This window comes from Macrotis lagotis, chromosome 8 (assembly GCF_037893015.1).
Source record: "Macrotis lagotis isolate mMagLag1 chromosome 8, bilby.v1.9.chrom.fasta, whole genome shotgun sequence".
NCBI lineage: Eukaryota > Metazoa > Chordata > Mammalia > Peramelemorphia > Peramelidae > Macrotis > Macrotis lagotis.
In genome coordinates this window covers 150347435-150367629 of record NC_133665.1, presented here as the reverse complement: position 1 = coordinate 150367629, position 20195 = coordinate 150347435, and the positions used below count along the sequence as shown (strand labels likewise).

General features: G+C 43.1%; 1 protein-coding gene across 1 annotated transcript in view; it reads right to left on the bottom strand.

Annotated features, from left to right (window-relative positions):
- Positions 1 to 15872: 15872 nt before the first annotated feature.
- The window catches only part of SUMF1 (sulfatase modifying factor 1), a 91183-nt gene continuing 86860 nt past the window's right edge, over positions 15873 to 20195 (bottom strand). Inside the window, exon 9 of the mRNA XM_074198684.1 lies at positions 15873 to 19760. Coding sequence (XP_074054785.1) covers positions 19653 to 19760 — 108 coding nt within the window. The 3' untranslated portion in view covers positions 15873 to 19652. The remainder of the gene's footprint in view (positions 19761 to 20195) is intronic.

The window sequence follows — 20195 nt, the reverse complement described above, 5'->3', positions numbered from 1 at the left end:
TTATTTTTACCTTTGGATCCAGGCATCCCCCCTACAGGGTTTATACCTCAAGGAGATTAAAGACAGAAATGTTTTATGTGGACCAAAAAATTGATATCAGTGCTATTTAGAATAACAAACATTTGGAAATAGGTTATGTGTCCAATGATTCCCAGGGGATGATTAAATAAACTTTGGTCTATGAATGTAATAATGAAATTTGAAGAATTCTGAGAAAAACAGAAAGACTTTCATGAAGTGAAACAGAGAGAGAAAACAGAACCAAAACACAATATAGGTGATAATAACAGAAAAATACAACAAAATTAAGAAAATATTGGAGTAGTCTTTGTTAACAAGTGACTGATATGTCAAAACAATGTATTTATGTAAAATATGTTTAAAGAAAATGCAGTTTTGACTTAGGTGTCAATAATGTACCTCTTCTTATGACTAAGCAAGAGTTGGAGAACATTACCAAAAACCAATTAGATGATTTCAATTACATTAACTGAAAAAGCTTTTGCACAGATAAAACCAATATAACCAAGATCAAAAGAAATGTAGTAAATTGGGAAACAATCTTTACAACTAATGATTCTGACAAAGGACTCATTTCTAAAATATACAGAGAACTGAGTCATATTTTTAAAACAAAAAGCCATTCCCCAATTGACAAATGGTCAAAGGATATGCAAAGGCAATTTACAGATGAGGAGATCAAAGCAATCCATAGCCATATGAAAAAATGCTCTAAATCATTAATTATTAGAGAAATGCAAATTAAAGCTTCTCTGAGGTACCACCTCACACCTCTCAGACTGGCCAATATGACCAGGAAGGATAATGATCATTGCTGGAAGGGTTGTGGGAAATCTGGGACACTACTACACTGTTGGTGGAGCTGTGAACTCATCCAACCTTTCTGGAGAGCTATTTGGAACTAGGCCCAAAGGGCAACAAAAATGTGCATACCCTTTGACCCAGCAATACCACTACTGGGTCTATACCCTGAAGAGATGATGAAAAAGGGTAAAAACATTACTTGTCCAAAAATATTCATAGCAGCCCTGTTTGTGGTGGCAAAGAATTGGAAATCAAGTAAATGTCCTTCTGTTGGGGAATGGCTTAGCAAACTGTGGTATATGTATGTCATGGAACACTATTGTTCTATTAGAAACCAGGAGGGACAGGATTTCAGGGAAGCCTGGAGGGATTTGCATGAACTGATGCTGAGTGAGATGAGCAGAACCAGAAAAACACCGTACACCCTAACAGCAACATGGGAGTGATGTTCAACCTTGAAGGACTTGCTTATTCCATCAGTGCAACAATCAGGAACAATTTTGGGCTGTCTGCAAAGGAGAGTGCCATATCTTATTGTCTGATTTTGTTACCTCTTAGACTTCTCTTCTCTTTAAGGATATGATTTCTCTCTCATCACACCCAATTTGGATCAAGGTACAACATGGAAACAAAGTAAAGACTGACAGAGTGCTTTCCATGGCGGGGGGGGGAAGCAAGATTGGGGAGAAAATTGTAAAACTCAAATAATATCTTTAATAAAAATAAATTAAAAAAATAATGTACCTCTTCCTGCAGCAATTAGTATAGACAATCTTCGAATTTCAAAGGAAGGCAAAGAGGATGTCCTGCCGTCTAGGTCAGGAACTTCATCAAGGATGAGGGTGTAATGGAGAGCGGAAATTAAGAAGCATCAAGGATGATGCAATGGTAGGAAAGACTTCAGTGAGCTCCCTTCCAAAGACTCCTCCAAACAAATCTAGAAAGTACACTAGACTGAATCCTGATGAGGAAATTCAGAAAAAGACAAAGGCAGTTAGTTATTTGTCCATCCTAGCTCAGTAGAAGGAAGAGGTCTAAAGGGATGGGTTTGGACCAGAAGCACCCAACAAACGGAATATACCTTGCACCAAAATTAAAAAAAAAATCTCAGACCCATAGCAGGCCTCTCCCACACATACCAGGGCATGGTGATGGGAGCACATGCAAACTGGCAGCTTAATTAGTCATTATTTACTTCCAGGTCATAGATACAGGGCAAAAAGAGAAGAGAATCTGCACACAGGGATATTGTTCCTGGGTAGGGAGATGATGGGCTAGGTACTGAGAAGGGAAGGAGGTTCAGAAGCCCACAGCAGCAGCAGTAATATGACTCAGGCACCAAACTCAAAACAGGGTTTCACTTTTTGCATCTAAGCTGCAGAAAAAAGAAAAATCAAAGCAGGAATCCCAGACCAAAGGAAATCTCACAATTATTCTACTCTAAATCAATAGAACTTTCTGGCTAGCTTTTAGGAGTAGAATCCATCAATAATCTACTCTTTTTTTAGGTTGTTGTTTTTTGTTTTGTTTTGTTTTTTTTGCAAAGCAGTGGGGGTTAAGTGGCTTGCCCAAGGTCACACAGCTAGGGAATTGTTAAGTGTCTGAGGTGGGATTTGAACTCAGGTACTCCTGACTCCAGGGCTGGTGCTCTATCCACTGCGCCACCTAGCTGCCCCAGTAATCTATTCTTTTTTTTTTTTTTTAGGTTTTTGCCAAGGCAAATGGGGTTAAGTGGCTTGCCCAAGGCCACACAGCTAGGTAATTATTAAGTGTCTGAGACCAGATTTGAACCCAGGTACTCCTGACTCCTGACTCCAAGGTGCTTTAGCCACTACACCACCCTAGCCGCCCCCCCCCCCCAATAATCTACTCTTGCACAGATCCAAATCCAGATCAGAAATTTAGAGATTCCTGTGGGTGGCAGGGCAACAATTCTACTTTGCCCTGGATCAGACCACTTTGGAGTCCAAAAAGCATGCAGGACCTCAATCTATCCCTGAAATTGTAGAATAGCCCAACATTCAAAACTCCCAAGAAAGCAGGAACAAGACCAGCCCGGATCTTCCATCCAGAAGTGTAACATCAAGTCCAAAGTCAGGAAGTAGGCTGAAAGATTGAGCAAACAAAAAAGAACCCCCACCATCACAAGCTATTGTTTCAAGATGCTCAACATACAAATACAGAAGAGAATGATTCCAAAACATTTTCAAGCATTATCCCAGAGTTTTGAGACAAACTCCTAAAATTCCTGGAAGAAATGAAGCAAGAATTTTAAAAGTTTCAAAATTTTTACAAATAGAGTGAGAGCTCTTGAGGGGAAAAATGAAAAAGAAAGAAGAACTAGGGAAGAAATAATTGGAAATGGGAATTAGTAGCTTGGCTCAAAATGTTAAGCAACAAGCTCCCTAAAATTAGAAAGGATGAAATAGAAGTCAATGATTTCATAAGACATCAAAAAATATTAAAATAAAGTCAAAAGACTGAAGAAAATAGAAGAAAATATAAAGCATCACATAGCAACAACAACTGACCTAGAAGAAAAAGAAATTGAGGAGAAAAAAATTTAAAACTCATTGAACTAACTATCTGAATAACACAACCAGGAAAAAATAGCCTAGAAATTTTATTTCAAGAAATTTTAAAATAATTTAAGAAAAAAGAAATTCTTAGAACCAGAAGGCAAAATGCAAAATAATTCACTGCTCATTTCCAGAAATATGAAAATGAAAGCATACCAGAACTTCCAGATCAAAGGAAAAAAATATTATGAATCGCTAGAAAGAAAGAATTCAAGTACCAAAGGACCTGTAGTCAGGATAAAACATGATTTAGCAGCTACCACAAAAAAGGAGAGAATTTAGAACACGACATTCCAGAATGACATATATTTCTAGCACAGAAAAATTCAGCAAAGTTCAGTATAATAATACATTGGGGGGAAATGGATTTTTAATGAAATATAAGACTTCTAAGTATTCCTGATGAGAAGACCAGAGCTGTAAAGAGCTCTGAAGTTCAAGCATCATGAAGGAAGCACAAAAAAGGTAAAAATGAAGGCACAATGATAGGAATTAAAAACAAAGATCAATTGCTTCCATTTAAATATGGGAGTTCTATGTAAAAGTCTGAAACCCATTAGTATCAGGAATCATAGGAGAAAGTCGATCAAAACAGGCCTAGGAGTTGCTCTATTTTGTCTTGATTATGGGGAGAATGCAAAGTGGGGGAAAATATATTCACTGGGTAGGGAAGGAGAAAGAAGAGGGGAAATTATCTCACATAATGAAGGTGCCCAAGCCAAGAGCTATACAGTCAAGGAGCCAGAGAGCAGCTGACAGTAGAAGCCCCGTTCACATTTGAACTGGACAACAGGAAGAATACACACACACACACACACACACACACACACACACACACACACACACACACACAGCTGAACAGAGAGAGAGAGCTCCATTCCATTGAACAGAGAATTAGAGGGAAAGTGAAAAGGGCAAGAGGACTCAAGGAAAAGTAATAACTAAGCCAAACACCTTCTAAAATAGACAAAACTATTTAGTTCTTTTTGAGTTAATAAAGAATGGAAATATGAGAGAATACCCATAAATTAGGGAATGGAGGAACAAATTATAGTGTACAAATGTATTGGAAGACCACTGTACTGAAAGCTGATCAGGATCAGAACCAACCAGGATTCTGAAGGATTAATGAAGAGCAATGCAAAATGAGACAAATTGTTTTTAGACATGGGCAATATGGATATTTGCTTTGCAAAATTATACATGTGTATAATAGGTTTTGGTTTTCTTGTGTTTTACACTGTGGGTAGGAGATTCTGATAGAAGGATGAAAAAATATGCATCTTGGATTAAAACAAGTAAAATATTTTTTAAAATTAAAATTTTCAAATCTTAAATTTTTAATTTAAAATTTTTTTAAAAAGGTACATTTTCTTATCATTTTTCTATATTTTGATCATCATGGTTATACAGCATTGTTTCAGTTTGTTTCTATTTCCCTTTCCATTTTTTATAATTATTGTAGGGGAGTTGGTACCAATTCCCAACCTGATTACAGAAAGCAAAGGGCTAGCCAGCAACAAGGTACTAAACTGAAAAAATGTGGCCACACCTGATGATTCTTTTATGAAATGCAAACTCCTTGATTGAATTAAAAATTCAGTTGCCTCTGCAATTGAACAGAGATTGAATCTGCTCCAAGTGGCCCTAAAAGAGATCTGAACATTCATTTCGAGGGAAAAATAGGCAGAAGCACAGCTCTTTATAGTGCTAAAGAAGGGGAAATCCTGAAAAGCCATACAGAGCTGAAAAGGAAGAAATATAGGCCAAGATAGCTGATGTGAAGGAGTACCAGGACTCTGAGAACCAAGGTGTACAGTCTAATCATGCACTAGCCATATGGAAACAGATGCTATATAACTGAAACCCACCCCTCCCCAGCCTAGGATGCATCCTCTCCTCATCAATCATTCTGGGTTCCATTTTCCCCCTGGACTCCCCCCATAGATATCTGAATCTTCTTCCTCTAGACAAAATTTGCCTTTTTTTGTTTTCCTTTGTTTATGTCAATCAGGCAATACATTTGTCATCTCTATTACTAGGGACCAAAGTTGATTTTGAGCTCAGTTCTGAGCTGCAGTAGAGCCAACCTAATTGGGTACATCCACTAAAGGCAGGATCAATACAGTGAGATTCCTAGGAGTAGAAGGCCACTAGGGTGCTCAGTGAGGGAGAGACTGGCCCAGGTAACAAAACTGTAGCAGCTTAAAACTACTGTGTTAATAAGTAATGAGATCGCAAAAAAAAAATTACTTTGTTTATAAAAATTGTTATAAACTGTGTTAAATCACTAGCATTTGCTAACTTGTGGATGCAGTTTCAAAGAGGGAATTAAGGGAGATCATTCCAGAAGAGGAAAAAGAATTAAAACAGCTATTTTGTCAGAACAATATCTACAACTGGGAGCTCTGAGCTTGAAAATGAAAAATTATAGATTCTATTGTTACAACCTTTTAGAGTAGAAAGGGAATGTTTTTACAGGGAAACAAATCTAGGATATATAGACATATTTGTGTGGTTGAATAAATGATTCAGCTAAACATCCCTACTCAGCACATCTCATCACTATTACAAAGTCATGTAAATCATTTTCTTTTCTCTACTTCATGCTGCTAAAGTTTGTGTATAAGAGGACTTTCCCCCCCCCTATAAAGTTCACTATTGCCAATGCTTGTCTTTCCACTTGTGAGCCCAACATCAATATCTTTTCTAAGAGACCAGCTGTGATGGGTGTTAGTCAGAGGGAAAGTTCTTTATTTGAAAATTTGATGCAACTTTCTAAGATGGGGCATGAGGGGAGGTTTGAGAAGAGAAAGAATGAGGGTTATAGATGTGGAATATATAGATAGATAGATAGAAAGATAGATAGATAGATAGATAGATAGATAGTCAGGTATCAGTGTCAGTTGGTTTTGCTATTTTTTCTTTTTCTTTTTTAATCTTTGTTACAAGAAAAGATTCACTGAGGAGGGAAAAGAAAAGAAATAATAGATTCAGAAATGAACTTGATGTAAGAAAAAAATAAGAAAATAGCTTGTAGAGTTTAAAAAAAAACTCTATGCTATCCTCAACTTTCTGAGGGATAGTCCAGATCAGAATTTCCTACACATGAAAACAAATATTAGTCAAAATTAAATTTTTGAAAATAGAATATTAAAAAAACTCTTATGAAAATATGCTAGTGAATGAAGAAATCTTAACTCTAAAACCACTGGAAGGAATTGACTTTACCATTAAGAGAGGTTGCTGCTTCCTCTAGAAACCAACTTGATTTCATTCAGGCCTCAAGGTAAAGATTATGGTTACTAGAACCTGGGGCTGTTGTGGCTACTTTCTGGAGGAGAGTATTTTGGCTTAAAGTCAAAATAACAGCCCAAGAACTATGAATTGTGTTTACTCAGATCATTGTAATAACAGAGGGCAGTGAAAAGGCTTCACAGATTCAGAGACTGCTAGAACTGTCCCTTAGACTTCTAGTCCAATCTCCTTCTTCGATGAGAAAATTGAATCTCAGAAAGATGAAATCACGATTTGAATTCACTAACTTTGGAATCTTTAGAACCTCCACATCTTTCTTCATTCTTAGTTGTCTTTGTTTTGACTCCCCTTTATCTTTACCCCATCTTTAAAAAGCTAAAGGAGAGAACTGACTCCTTTTTGAAATATCATCCATAATAGTTATGTCCTCTAATCAGTTCTAAACTGTGATTGCCTTTTGAATCTTGCCTTTTGGATCTCCTTAGATTTTGAGTCTTCCAAGATTGTGAAATTCCCTGATTCAGAGTCCTATGGTATCACTGAAAGAATGCTGATGCTCTGGTGGTAAAGCAAGTAGTTAGAACACTGGAACCAATGTAACTTCCCAGGGACTCTCCAACATGATCCTTATTCAGTTATGGACTCCTCTAGTGGGTCTATCAAAGATTCTTGTTCAGGATATAAATATTCAATAGACTGCCCATCCTCCTCCACATCATCTGGGCACCTGGCAATAAGCCTGTGGGAGTAGGTGCTTTGTGTTTACAGGCCCAAATTGGAACTTCATTTGCTTAATTTCTTCAGTATGGACAGTTCGGTCCGTCTACTTCAAATGACTGCATCTCCTCAGGGGGCCTTTATGAAATTTGGGGATTTGGTTTAGTTTGATCAGCAAATAGAAGCATTTGGAGAACTGTATGGCTCTCTCTCCTATTTACACTCTGTATGGGACATTTGATGACAAGAGCAACTGCCATGGGTGAGCACCTCTCTTTTGTCAAAATTGAGGTTATTTAGAGGATTGCTGAATCCTGTCTTGGCATTATTAACTTGCCTTGAACATTGAGTCAATATTTATATTCCGGAGTCCTTCTGTCAATGCAAATGGCCATTGAAATACATGAGGTGCTTTGGGTTTTAATCTTTCTTCTGATGTTCTGTGACTCTGGACAAGTCATTTCATCACCTTGAGCCTCAGTTTCCCCATCTTTAAAATGAATAGCACCTGCCCCACAGGACTGTAAGGTTCGCACGAGCACCTGTGTACTTTGATGATGTTCGTCCTTCATTTTCTTTTACTTATGTATCCATATGCACGTGTCTAAGCGCCTCCCACCCTCCCTTACCGCTCCCCTCCCCACAGCAGGTCAGCCTTGTGCACCCCTTGCTGACAAGCACGTGTGTCTGTATGCAGTCAGGTGTGTTGGGTGCAGGACCCCCAAGGGGAGTTCTCGGGATGAAGAATTAGCATTGAGGGACAGAGCGCACGTAAGAGAGCGCTTGGGTCGTGTTCACCGACTCTGAAGGGCGGCGTTTGGCGTTTGCCGTCTTCTTCTTCTTCTTCTTCTTCTTCCTCTGGGTGGGGGCAGCCCCGGCCCCCCGGCCCCCCGGCCCCCCGGACTGGGGAGCGCGCCCTCTCCCGCTTCGCCCGGCAGCGGCTCCTGGCACTCAGGCCGCGGGGCTCCGGAGTCCGACCTCGTCTCTCGGGAGGCGCCGCCCGGCCCCGCCCGCGGGCTGCGCCCTCTGGGCCGGGGCCAGGCTCGGCTCAGGAGCCCTGGAGGCCGGGCACAGTGCGCTGCCCCGGGCCCGCGGCGCCCTCCTGCCCCGGCCGGTGCCCCGGAGCCTCGTGGCGGCTCGGGTCAGAGGGGCGGCTGCAGGGCCCCGGCTGCAGGCCCCGGCTCCAGGTCCCCGGCTCCATGCACCCCGGCTCCAGGCCCCCCGGCTCCAGGCCCCCGGCTCCATGCACCCCGGCTCCATGCACCCCGGCTCCATGCACCCCGGCTCCAGGCCCCCGGCTCCATGCACCCCGGCTCCATGCACCCCGGCTCCATGCGCCCCGGCTCCATGCGCCCCGGCTCCAGGCCCCCGGCTCCATGCACCCCGGCTCCATGCGCCCCGGCTCCGGGCCCCCCGGCTCCATGCACCCCGGCTCCATGCACCCCGGCTCCAGGGCCCCCGGCTCCAGGCCCCCCGGCTCCAGGGCCCCCGGCTCCAGGACCCCAGGCTCCATGTACCCCGGCTCCATGCACCCCGGCTCCATGCACCCCGGCTCCAGGCCCCCCGGCTCCATGCACCCCGGCTCCAGGCCCCCTGGCTCCATGCACCCCGGCTCCAGGCCCCCCGGCTCCATGCACCCCGGCTCCAGGCCCCCTGGCTCCATGCACCCCGGCTCTAGGCCCCCCGGCTCTAGGCCCCCGGCTCCATGCACCCCGGCTCCAGGGCCCCCCGGCTCCAGGGCCCCGGCTCCATGCACCCCGGCTCCAGGCCCCCGGCTCCATGCACTCCGGCTCCATGCACCCCGGCTCCAGGCCCCCGGCTCCATGCACTCCGGCTCCATGCACCCCGGCTCCAGGCCCCCCGGCTCCATGCACCCCGGCTCCATGCACCCCGGCTCCAGGCCCCCGGCTCCATGCACCCCGGCTCCATGCACCCCGGCTCCAGGCCCCCCGGCTCCATGCACCCCGGCTCCATGCACCCCGGCTCCAGGCCCCCTGGCTCCATGCACCCCGGCTCCAGGCCCCCCGGCTCCATGCACCCCGGCTCCAGGCCCCCTGGCTCCATGCACCCCGGCTCTAGGCCCCCCGGCTCTAGGCCCCCGGCTCCATGCACCCCGGCTCCAGGGCCCCGGCTCCATGCACTCCGGCTCCATGCACCCCGGCTCCAGGCCCCCGGCTCCATGCACTCCGGCTCCAGGCCCCCGGCTCCATGCACCCCGGCTCTAGGCCCCCCGGCTCCAGGGCCCCCCGACTCTGCAGGAAGCCGGGCCCCCGGAGCCATCATGCTGGAGGCCTGAGCGCCGGCCGGGCCGGGCCTGGCGGAGGGGCGGGAGCCCGGCCCGGGCCACAGTGTCCCGCCCCGCCGCCGCCCCCAAAGTAGCAGCTGGAACCCCCACAAGAAGGCGCCCCCACCCCGCCCCACCTGGGCTGTCCTCTGCCCCCGGGGCCGCTGCGGTCCGCTTCCAGCCCGAGACCTCGCCGCCACTGTCCGCACACCTGCCACTGTCTGGGGGGCCTGTACCTAACACACCAGAAATGCCCCCCTTAACAGCAGCCTTTTAGACTCCCCCCCATTTGTTAGGATTCTCCCCTTCCTCAGCTTATCCTATTTTTAACAGCCCTGGGCATGGTTTTCTCCAGCAGAATGCTCACTTCTTGAGCTTGCGAATCTTGTGGGGGAGGGGGTGTTCAAGGTGAATGGGGTTAAAGTGGCCTGCCCAAGGCCACACAGCTAGGTCATTATTAAATGTCTGAGATCACATTTGAACCCAGATCCTCCTGACTCCAGGGCCGGGGCTCTATCCACTGCACCATCGAGCTGCCCCAAATGTGGTATTTTTTTAATTTTCAGTAGGGCCTGGCATTGCCCAAGAGCATAGTGGATGGGGGTTGTTGGTGAATGGAGTCCCTGCCTCTAATCAGAACTTTCCCACAACAGAAATGCCACTTTGGCCTGTCCCAGAGACATCCCTAGTTTAGCTACTCATTCTGAAGGTGAGGAAACTGAAGCCACAAAGCTGAAGGGACTGGCAAGGCCAGGTTTTGAACATGGAACCTCTGCCTTCCAGTCCACCACCTTGACTACTCATGCACTCTCACTTATAAAAGTACATTTGAAACGCCCTATTTCCTTAATAATCTTCCCTAAGGGGCAGCTAGGTGGCACAGTGGATAGAGCACTGGCCCTGCAGTCAGGAGGGCCTGAGTTCAAATCCAGCCTCAGACACTTTAATAATGACCCAGCTGTGTGGCCTTAACCCCATTGCCTTGCAAAAACCTTAAAAAAAAAATTGAAAAACTTTTTAAAAACGATCCTCCTTAAGATACAGTTCAGGGTCTCTCTTCTGTTTGAAGTCTTTCTAGATCTCCCCCAAATACTATTTCCCTCCATTCCAAACCACCTTGGTTTTAAACTTTGCATATATTTGCATGTATTATCTTTATAGTTTTAAATAATGCATATATCATATATAAATATATAATACATGTATTTATGTTCACTGCCAAAATAAACAAATACTTGTTGTTTCCCCCATTAGAAGGCAAGCTCTTCTAGAAGAGACAACTCATTCTTTGTTCTTGCCTAGAACCTTAAGGGAAGGATTGATTATTGATGGCATATCAGTTTCTCAACTAGGCCACATATTCCAGGAGAGAGGAGAGGAGAGGGGAGGGGGAGGGGCAGGGAGGGGAGGAGAGGGCTCTGCTTTTGCTGGTCTTCTCATCTCTTATAGCCATTACATTGCATGAACAACTAAGCAGCCTGTCAAGGTCATTTGGATATTTATGTTTTCGGGTCATACAAAATTATCACCTTAAAAATTAGCCTGCTACATTGGTCAGATATCTAATTTCACCCCTATAAAGCTCCTGGATTTATTGAATTTTGAGTCCTACCTACAGTTGCCAAATGATTTTATGGGCTGTATAGGGGCCACTGGCCAGCCATTCCCCACCTGTGTTTTAGAGCAAAAAAAAAAAACAAAAACAAAAACAAAAACATGGATTTAGAGCAAAAGGGAAATTTGGAGGCCATTAAGTACAACCTCATTTTTTTTTTCAATTTCTAAACATTTTTATGTAAAGTATTGAGTTGCATATCCTACCCCTATCTCCCCTTCCCTTCCCTGAGATCAGATGTAGGGTATACATGTGGAACTCTGCAAAACATTTCCATATTAGTCATTTTTGTATAAGAAGTCTTGAATAAAAGAAAAAATTAAGAAAATGAAAAATGGCATGCTTCCGTCTGTATTCCATATCAGTTCTTTCTCTGGAAACACAGCATGCTTCACCATTAGTCTTCCAGGATTGTCTCGGACCATTGTATTAGGAGAATAGCCAAGTCATTCACAGGTTCTCATCCATCAACACTGTTACTGTGTATAACATTCTTCTGGCTCTGTTTGCTTCATTAGGCATCAGTTCATCTAAGTCCAAGTTTTTCTGAAGCATCCTGCTTGACGTTGCTTAAACTTCAATATTCCATTCCATTCACATACCACAGGTTGTTTGGCCATTCTCCTATTGATGGGCATCCTCAATTCTCTGGTCCATCCTCCCTAAAAGAGCTGCTCTAAATCTTTCTGTCACATGGGTCCTTTCCCCTTTTTATGGTCTCTCTCTCTCTCTGGGATACGTATCTAGTAGTGATGTGACTGGATCAAACTTCTGGGAATGGATCCAAATTGTTCTCCAAAATCAACCTTATTTTGGTGATGAAGAAACGGGCTCAGAGAGGTGTGGTAACTTGTCCAGGCTCACAAACCTGAGGCTGAATGATCCGAATTCATAAGGCAAAGTAGCTTGTGGGTAGTGGGAGACTCCACCTAGCCACCCACTAAGTAGCAGAGGCAGATGGACAGAACATAAGATCCTTATTGAAGAAGAGACTCACATTCAGGGCTTCTAAAAGTCAGCACAGCCCCAGGGAATAGCTGCACCTGTAACTGCCCTACCTTTAGGGTTTTCCAGGTCAGGCAAGTGTCTCTCCATGGGAGGTGGGATTCGCCAGCAGAGGGCCCATGTACCGTGGCCCCTACATTTGCCAGTGCCCAGCCTGGCAGCCCTTCAACACAAGAGTTAATTTAGTTACATAGCTGCTTAGGGCAGTGGCTGCAGATAATCTCTTAGAAACATGATGCTTTGTTGCTATATAACCTTTCTCTGAAAATTACACCAGGTTCAAGACTTGCTTGAGTTAACATTCACTTTAGACCGCAGTTCACAAGTCCCAAATGTTGGGGTTTTTTTTAACCTGGCCAACCAGAAGACACATTAGTTCAAAGCAGAAAAACATTTCAACATAGCAAGGTAAGATAATGGGCAAATCCCACTTCCTATATCAAAGAGTCCACTCTCCCACAGATTACCTCTGGAAACCACATGCCACCCCCCTTCCCTATTGAGATCTGTGCTTTCCCTGCTGATGTTGTCTTTTCACATATGGAAGGAAGCCCCAGGCCATTTATAGGGGGTTGTTCCTGTCTCTCAAAAGCCTTCTGCCTTTTCTTCTTGGCACAGCGAGAGTAGGAGAGGGGTTAGTCACCAAGAAGAAAAAGGTTTGTGTGTGTGTGTGTGTGTATGGGGAGGGAGATGGAGAATGACCAAAAATCAATGATGGACATCACACAGAACTGCAGATTACTGAAGAAGTAGTGTGGCCACTAGTGACCAGTGTCCTGCTAAGGGGGAAACCCTCCTGCTGGCCCAGGGCAGGGAAAGAAAGAGCTTCCCAAAGGAAAACAAAACTTCCCATCTCTCCTGGCACCTGCTAATTCTTTTTACTACTAATCTGGACAGGCATTAGATGTTGGGGGGGGGCGGTGTAGGGAGGGAACATTCCCTTTCTACAGAGGCCAAAGAGATTTTTTAATGTGCTTTTATAGCTACATTAGAGTATAAGCTCCTTGCCTGTAGGGGTCATCCCATTTGCTGTTTGTATCCCTAGCACCTTGCTGATGATTGGCTTCCTTTGGCTTTGCCTTCCAGCTTCCTTCAAAGCTCTACTACCTCTACTACAGACCATTCTGTCCACCCCATGGTCTCCCTTTGAGAACAACTCTCAGAGCCCCAGGCTTCAGTGCTGCAGGGCAAGGTAGGGATAGGCACTATATAGTTTCCACAGAATAAGAGGGTCTGAGCCTACCTTGTTCTGCTCCATGGAACCACCTAGGGAAGCGTATAAGGTTCAAATCCACCTGGATCACGGTATTCTATTTTTTGCTCCTTCTAGACAGGCTTCGCCTAGAGGCTAACAAACTGGCACGACTTGTGTCCCACATAGTGAAACTGCCCAGGCACTAAGTATCTCTTACAAGTTCTCTTATTTAAACCCACCTAAAAAGGACAAATCTCAGTGAGGTGTACAGTGGATAGTGTTGAGCTTGAAGTCAAGAAGACCAGAGTTCAAATGTGGCCTCAGACATTTGTTAGCTGTGAGACCCTGGCAAGTCACTTAACTCCTCAACTGGGAGACAGAACTATCATGTATGAAAAAGCTCAGGCTCTGTGCTAAGTACTCTACAACCCTCTCATTTAATCCTCACCACAATGTTGTGATGTAGGTCTATTATCCCCATTTACAGATGAGAAATTGAGGCACTAAGGGGTTCAGAAGCTTCCCAAGGTCATATGGTTATTACGTCCCAGGCCAAGATTTGAAACCCTAATTCCAGGCCTAGAGCTCAATTCATGTAATTCCTCTTCTCTGCCCTCAATGAAGATGGAGAATGGTGGGTCATCGTCTTCCCCTGGCTCCTGGATAATCCCCACTCAACAGCACCTTTGCCAAGCCATTAATAACTTTCTGACCTGGACATCATCCAGATTTTCTGCCTCTCTCAAATTACGAGGTCCCAAACAGGATACTCAAATAAGAAATAATTCTTCAAGTGATTTAATCAGAAGGGAGGTTTGAAAGGAACAGTGTAAAATATTCCTTTAAAGAATCAACCCCAACCCAGGTAGCAGAGAGGGTAACAGAAAACTAGATGGGCCAGCATGTACTTGGTGGGTGTCTGGGCGGCAGCAAGTCTGTCCTGGGGGTTTGCTTTGCTGATAAGGAACCTGCTTGTTGTTCTCAGAACAGGTGGTGAGTGGGGTTTCTCCTCCAAAAAGTATCAGGGCCTCCTGAATTCCCAGCATTCAAAAAAGGAAGCTGCCAGTCATCTCTTACTTAAGAACAAGCTCCAATTTTCTCTCTTAATGAACAGTTTCTGGACAATGCATTCAAAGAGTTTATAAAACACATTCTTGGCCATGAATGGTAATCCTTCCAGCTGAAGCTTTATGTGGCTGAGATGGGCCACAAGGCTCATGTTGGCTTTTCAAAGGAGTCATCTCTTCCCTTCTGGCCCCTTCCCGCTAGTACGTGAAGCCTCTGAAACTCCTCCTTTCTCTTCCACTAGTGAGACTGCTCTTTGGAGGACTCCATTATTATTCTTCCCTATTCATGGGTTTTTTTTTAAAGAATAAAATAAAATTTGCAATTTTTTTCAGAAAGCAGTAATGTTGTCAAATTTAATCTCTTAAAAAACCAAACCAGCAACACCCTAACAAATTTCCTAGATCGGCACCAAAGGAAATGACATGGGTGAATCTCTTATCAGTGCCACCTGATATGTGGCCTCTTTCCCTCTTGATTTTCCATTAGTTCATCTCGCTCTTTTCCCTGATGTTTTGCTTCATAGCACTTAGTATTATTACCCTATTTGGGCAGAAGCCAGAGAAGCTGAGAAGGCATAGATCTCTATTCCACCTTCTACCCATAAGAACATAAACCTAGATCTACAAAAGCCCAGAGAAATCAAACCTTTCATTTTACAGATAAGTAAATTGAGGCCCACAGAGACAAAGTGATTTGCCCATGGTCACAAAATTGATATATAGTAAATTTAGGAATTTAACCCACATTCTCTAACTAATTCTAGAGCTCACACATTATCTGTAAAATGGAAATAATACATCCTCCCCTACTACCTAACTGGCTTATTATCTGGCTCAAATTAGACAAAAAGAACTTCATAAATGTGAAGTAGTAAATGACCACAAGTTAATGAAGAAAACAGAGCCCAGATATGAATCCCTCAGGAGAGTCATCCTGTCCTGCGACATTCCCTTATGGACTCAGTTCTATCCCCTACCAACTGTTGGGCTATTTCACAAAGGACTCTTACCATTAACAGATTACAAACTCATGACCTCAAGCAAGGAAAAAACTTACTAATCCCCATCAACATTCCCATTCTAAGGGGGGGAGCTCCCTTCCCAACTTAGATGAAAATAGTTTGCAATGGCCTCCCATTTTCCTTAAGATTTTAATCAAACTGTTTTTCTCTCTCATAGGGACAAGACCAAAAGCATATAATTCTTCAGCCTGATACCAGTTCTTCACTTTAAGACCCTTTGTAATCATCATTTCCAAGGTGTATTAAACATCTAAGAAAGTAATGAACAGGAATTTCTATTCATCACAAACCAACCTCAACAGGTCCATTCTTGGGTGACTTTTATTCTGTTTAAAGAAAAAGAAATTACACTAAAATAAACATTTAGATAGAAAGAAAAACAAGTTTTATTATCCAGGAGTTTACTGACCAGAAATCACAAGACATTCTTATTTTTCTCTTTCTCCCAACACTACTTACCTTCAGACAGGACTAGGATCTTCCTCCAGGTAGAGCATGTTGGAGTTCAGAATTGCTACTTAATGCAATAATTACATTGATTTTGTTTTGTTTGACGAATGGGGGAGAAGGGATCTCAGCCTTCAAAGGTTTATGCTCAATATTATGATTTCCATGTTAGAAATACTGCTTGTGCCTTTTTTATAGGTCTTTAGAGGGAAAAATAAGAGAAATGCTTATAATAGCAAAGCACTAGGCAAAGTTTAGCAGGTATGAGTTCCAAGTCAAGCCTCTTGTTTTGACCAACCCTGAGCAAGTTCACGTCTTCACATGAAGACACGATTCACCAAGTCAATCAGAGTTTATGAATAATCCGTTCATCCCATTCCTGGCACATCAGCAATTATAACTATGATGGAATTATATGGTCCTGGGGGAGGAGGGAAGGGCAGGAAAGAGATGGCAAGTATTACTTTGGCAGAAGAGCAAGTTATTATGGATGAGACTCTGATGGCCATTTAACTAATCAGTACTTTATTACTTGGAGTTTATATTCACATGCTCTATCCTATTTTATTTCTCACTGTAAAACCCCAACTTAGGTCCAATTCACAGCTTAAAATTAGACTGTGAGATCCTTGAGGGCAGAAATTGTTTGTGCCTGTCTTTGCATTCTCAGGACTTAGTACATTTTTCTGACTGTCTCCACCAAAGACTATGAAGAACACTAAGGAGAGGAAACTCAAGCCAATTCATTTTGTTCCTTGTATGAGATTCACAAAGTAATTTTAGGTTAAATTCTGGAATTTATTTCAACACGTTTTTCGAAATTACATCAAGCCATATTTAATTTGGTTAGGGGTTTTATCAAGAAAAAATTTTATGTCAACTGGTAAAATAAGGTAGAAATATAGGAACAAATATAAAGAATAAATAATATTTCAGTTAAACCAATAGAATCCTCGAATTCTTTTATTGTTAAAAAAAAGTCCATTACTTTTTAGTTATAGTTTCTTCTCCAATTAAAAAACTATCTCTAGTAGACTGGAAACCAGCAGAATCAAGTTTTTCACCACTAGCCAAATCAAATTATTGTCATCTTCATTGATTCCTATCTGGTATCTTCAACTGCTTGCAGAAGAGGCCATCTAGGACCTGGCCCATAGTAGGTACATAATAAATGTTATAATGATTGATTGATTTGCCAACATGAATTGGAAAATTACCTATTTACTTTATTCCTGAGCTTCAAATTAAAAAATTGCAAAATCTGAGATTATTATGCTACTTGAACCTCTGCAGAAGTGAAATTTCAGATATTGTCACTCTTCTTTGGTGTCGTGTTTCTGAGGTTAAAGAAGGATGAATAAAATTAAATGTTCTGCTTAAAGTACCAAAGTAAAGAGTATCTAGATACATGGACTGATGTTGAATGTGTTTCCTGGAAGTCGTTTGGCAAACATCAGATTTTTCAAAATATTTACAGGTCTGAATACATATGCATCACATAGAGTTCAACATGTTCAATTTTTTTGGATCTATGAGTTTATGGTTGTAGGAAGTTCCCAGTGAAGAACCTCTTTCTAGCAATGCACATTGGCAGATGGATTGCAATTTAAAGTCTTAGAGAACCACCTGGTGCAATAAGAGGGTTAGTGACTTCCCCAAGGTTACACAATCATCATGTGTCATAGGCAGGACTTGACTTCTCCATTCCTCTGCTTTTCAACAATATCACTGTCCTCTTCCCGGTCATGTGTAACAAGGTCAGCTGAATATGTGGGAACACTTGGGGTATCTCACTGGTCTTACACTAGCTATTTCTCCTAGACTCAGAGTCTCCAGTTAAAGAACAATGAGGTACATCTGTGATTCAATTCTAAACTGTAAATTAAGTTTGTCCTAGGAATCAAAAACTTTCTAAAATTTATGCCAAAAAAAAAATCTGCGTCTTTTTGGTCCCCCCCCCCAAAACTATCACAAGCTCATACCATGTCTCCAGAAATAAAGTGGCACCCTCATAGATGCTGGGAGTCCATGCAAGAGTTAGGGCCAGACCAAAAAAGGAATGCACAGCAGTAAGGACTCTTTCCCCCAGTAAATGTCAGCATGGACAGGATGCCATTCACTTGCCGTTTCAGGAGGCCCTCAGCCACTGCCAGGGAGAAAAGCTGGCAGCAGGGGCCTTCTGTTTAGCTATATTCTCACTGCCTAGGATCATAAAGATCATTTTTTGGGTCCTGGCCTGGTATAGGAAATCCCTATTAAGGAAATTCCTTCTACCAAATTGCTAACAGGCAACTGTTCTACAACTGAAAATGAAAGTTGCCTGGGGATACTCATAAGAGAAGTGACTCCCGCCCCCAAGTCAGATACGTCAGAGGCAGGACATGAACTCAGATCTTCCAACTCCATCAACAGCTTCCTAACCATGATATCACACTGCCTCTCACTTAAGAACACAGATCTCATTGGAGCTTTCAAATGTCCAACCTCTGACACAAGCTCTGACAAAAGAAACCAAATGGTTTGAGTGGTGCAGTGGTCTACCATTAGACTGGCTAACAGTGTGCCCACTGTGCCATTCTCCCATGTGGAAGTCATCACAACAATATGCTATCCTTGGATTTCCTTGAAAATGAAAAAGGTGTGAATGAATACAAAGTGCTCATGTGCCTCCTTCCACTGAATGAAGCCTGTCTCAAGACAACTTATTTATGTGATTAATAGCACATAAGGAATCTTCCTTAGCCTCATAAGCAAACACAGCAAAGCGACTTAAGAAATGATCCAATTAAAGTCTCATTAAGCCTATAATGATTTATTCAAAATAGTGCACAATTCAGAGCATCTGTTATTCCAAAACCTACTAGATGTCCTATTATTCTTTGATTAAGAATACTGGACCATCTGAAGTTGGTTCATTCAAGGCCATTCACCAACATTCCCATATTTAGAATGAACAAGGACTGACTACAGACCTCAAATGTCACATTCACCAAAGACTGGCAAAAGAGAAAAATGGGGCTTGAGTACAGATCTGTCCCCCCAAACTAAAGGCACTTTATGTTTAAAAGACATAGCACTACTGAATCCCCCCCTCCCCAGGCATCAGGACACCAAGCTAAATTGGAACTCACTATTCCATTCTCCCAAGTGGGAGTCATCATCACAATTTACCATCCTTGAATTTCCTTGAAGAAGAAAAAAGTGCTAATGAATACAAAGTACTATGTCCCACCTCCCTCTGAATGAAGCCTGACATAAGAAAACTCATTTAACATGATTCATATCCCACAAGGCTCACACATGTAAAAACATCTTAGCTAAAAAATAAATCTGTCATAGATTCTTCTGAAATCATAGTCTTCTCATCCCCCCAAAATAACAATAAAATTGCAGCTCTCTCCAAAGACACAGCACAATAATAAAACACTGGTTACTAACACCCTGTGTCAGTGATTGGGTCTCGCAGGGAAGGGTGGGTCCTTTGGCTGGCAGCTTGGCGGGGGCAGAAACTGCCAAAAGGTGGGCATTTCATTTGACAAGAGGTTGGCCACTTCAAAGCTTTCCAGGAAGTTCAGTGCAGACTGGACATCACTATTCTGCTGGTTGGCACAGGAGGCCTCCTCCCTCCTTGGCTTTTATCATGTATCTGGGAGATGGTTGGCGGCACAGCGGAACCCAAGGTTTGAAGAGGAGCTGTCGGGTGTGTTTTGACTGCGGGCAGCACAGCGGTACCTGTAGCAATAGGACTGAGGACAGAAAAAAACAAAATTCCATTTTTACTCTCTTCAAAAGGCTTTAAATTGGCCAAAGCACTCAGCACTTAATATAAACACTATGATTTTTAGGTTCAAAACTAGCATAAAAACTTTACATCTCTGACCACCAAACATGAACTTTGGGGCAGAGGAAAGCATTTTTAGCCCATTTTCCATTTTATAGAAAAGGAGACTAAAGGCCAGAGAGGTCCAGAGCTTTCCCACCAGACTGGTGAATACTGTCCAGCTAGTCAGGAGAAAAGCCAGGACTCCAATCCAGCACCTGATGGGCTTCAAAAGAGCTTTCTTCACTGCAGTCTTCTGACAAAAGAAATGTAAGGATTATTATCCTCATCTGACAAGAAGAGAAAACTAAGTCTGCGAGCACAATGATGTGCCCAAGGTCACCACAGACTAATGCGATAA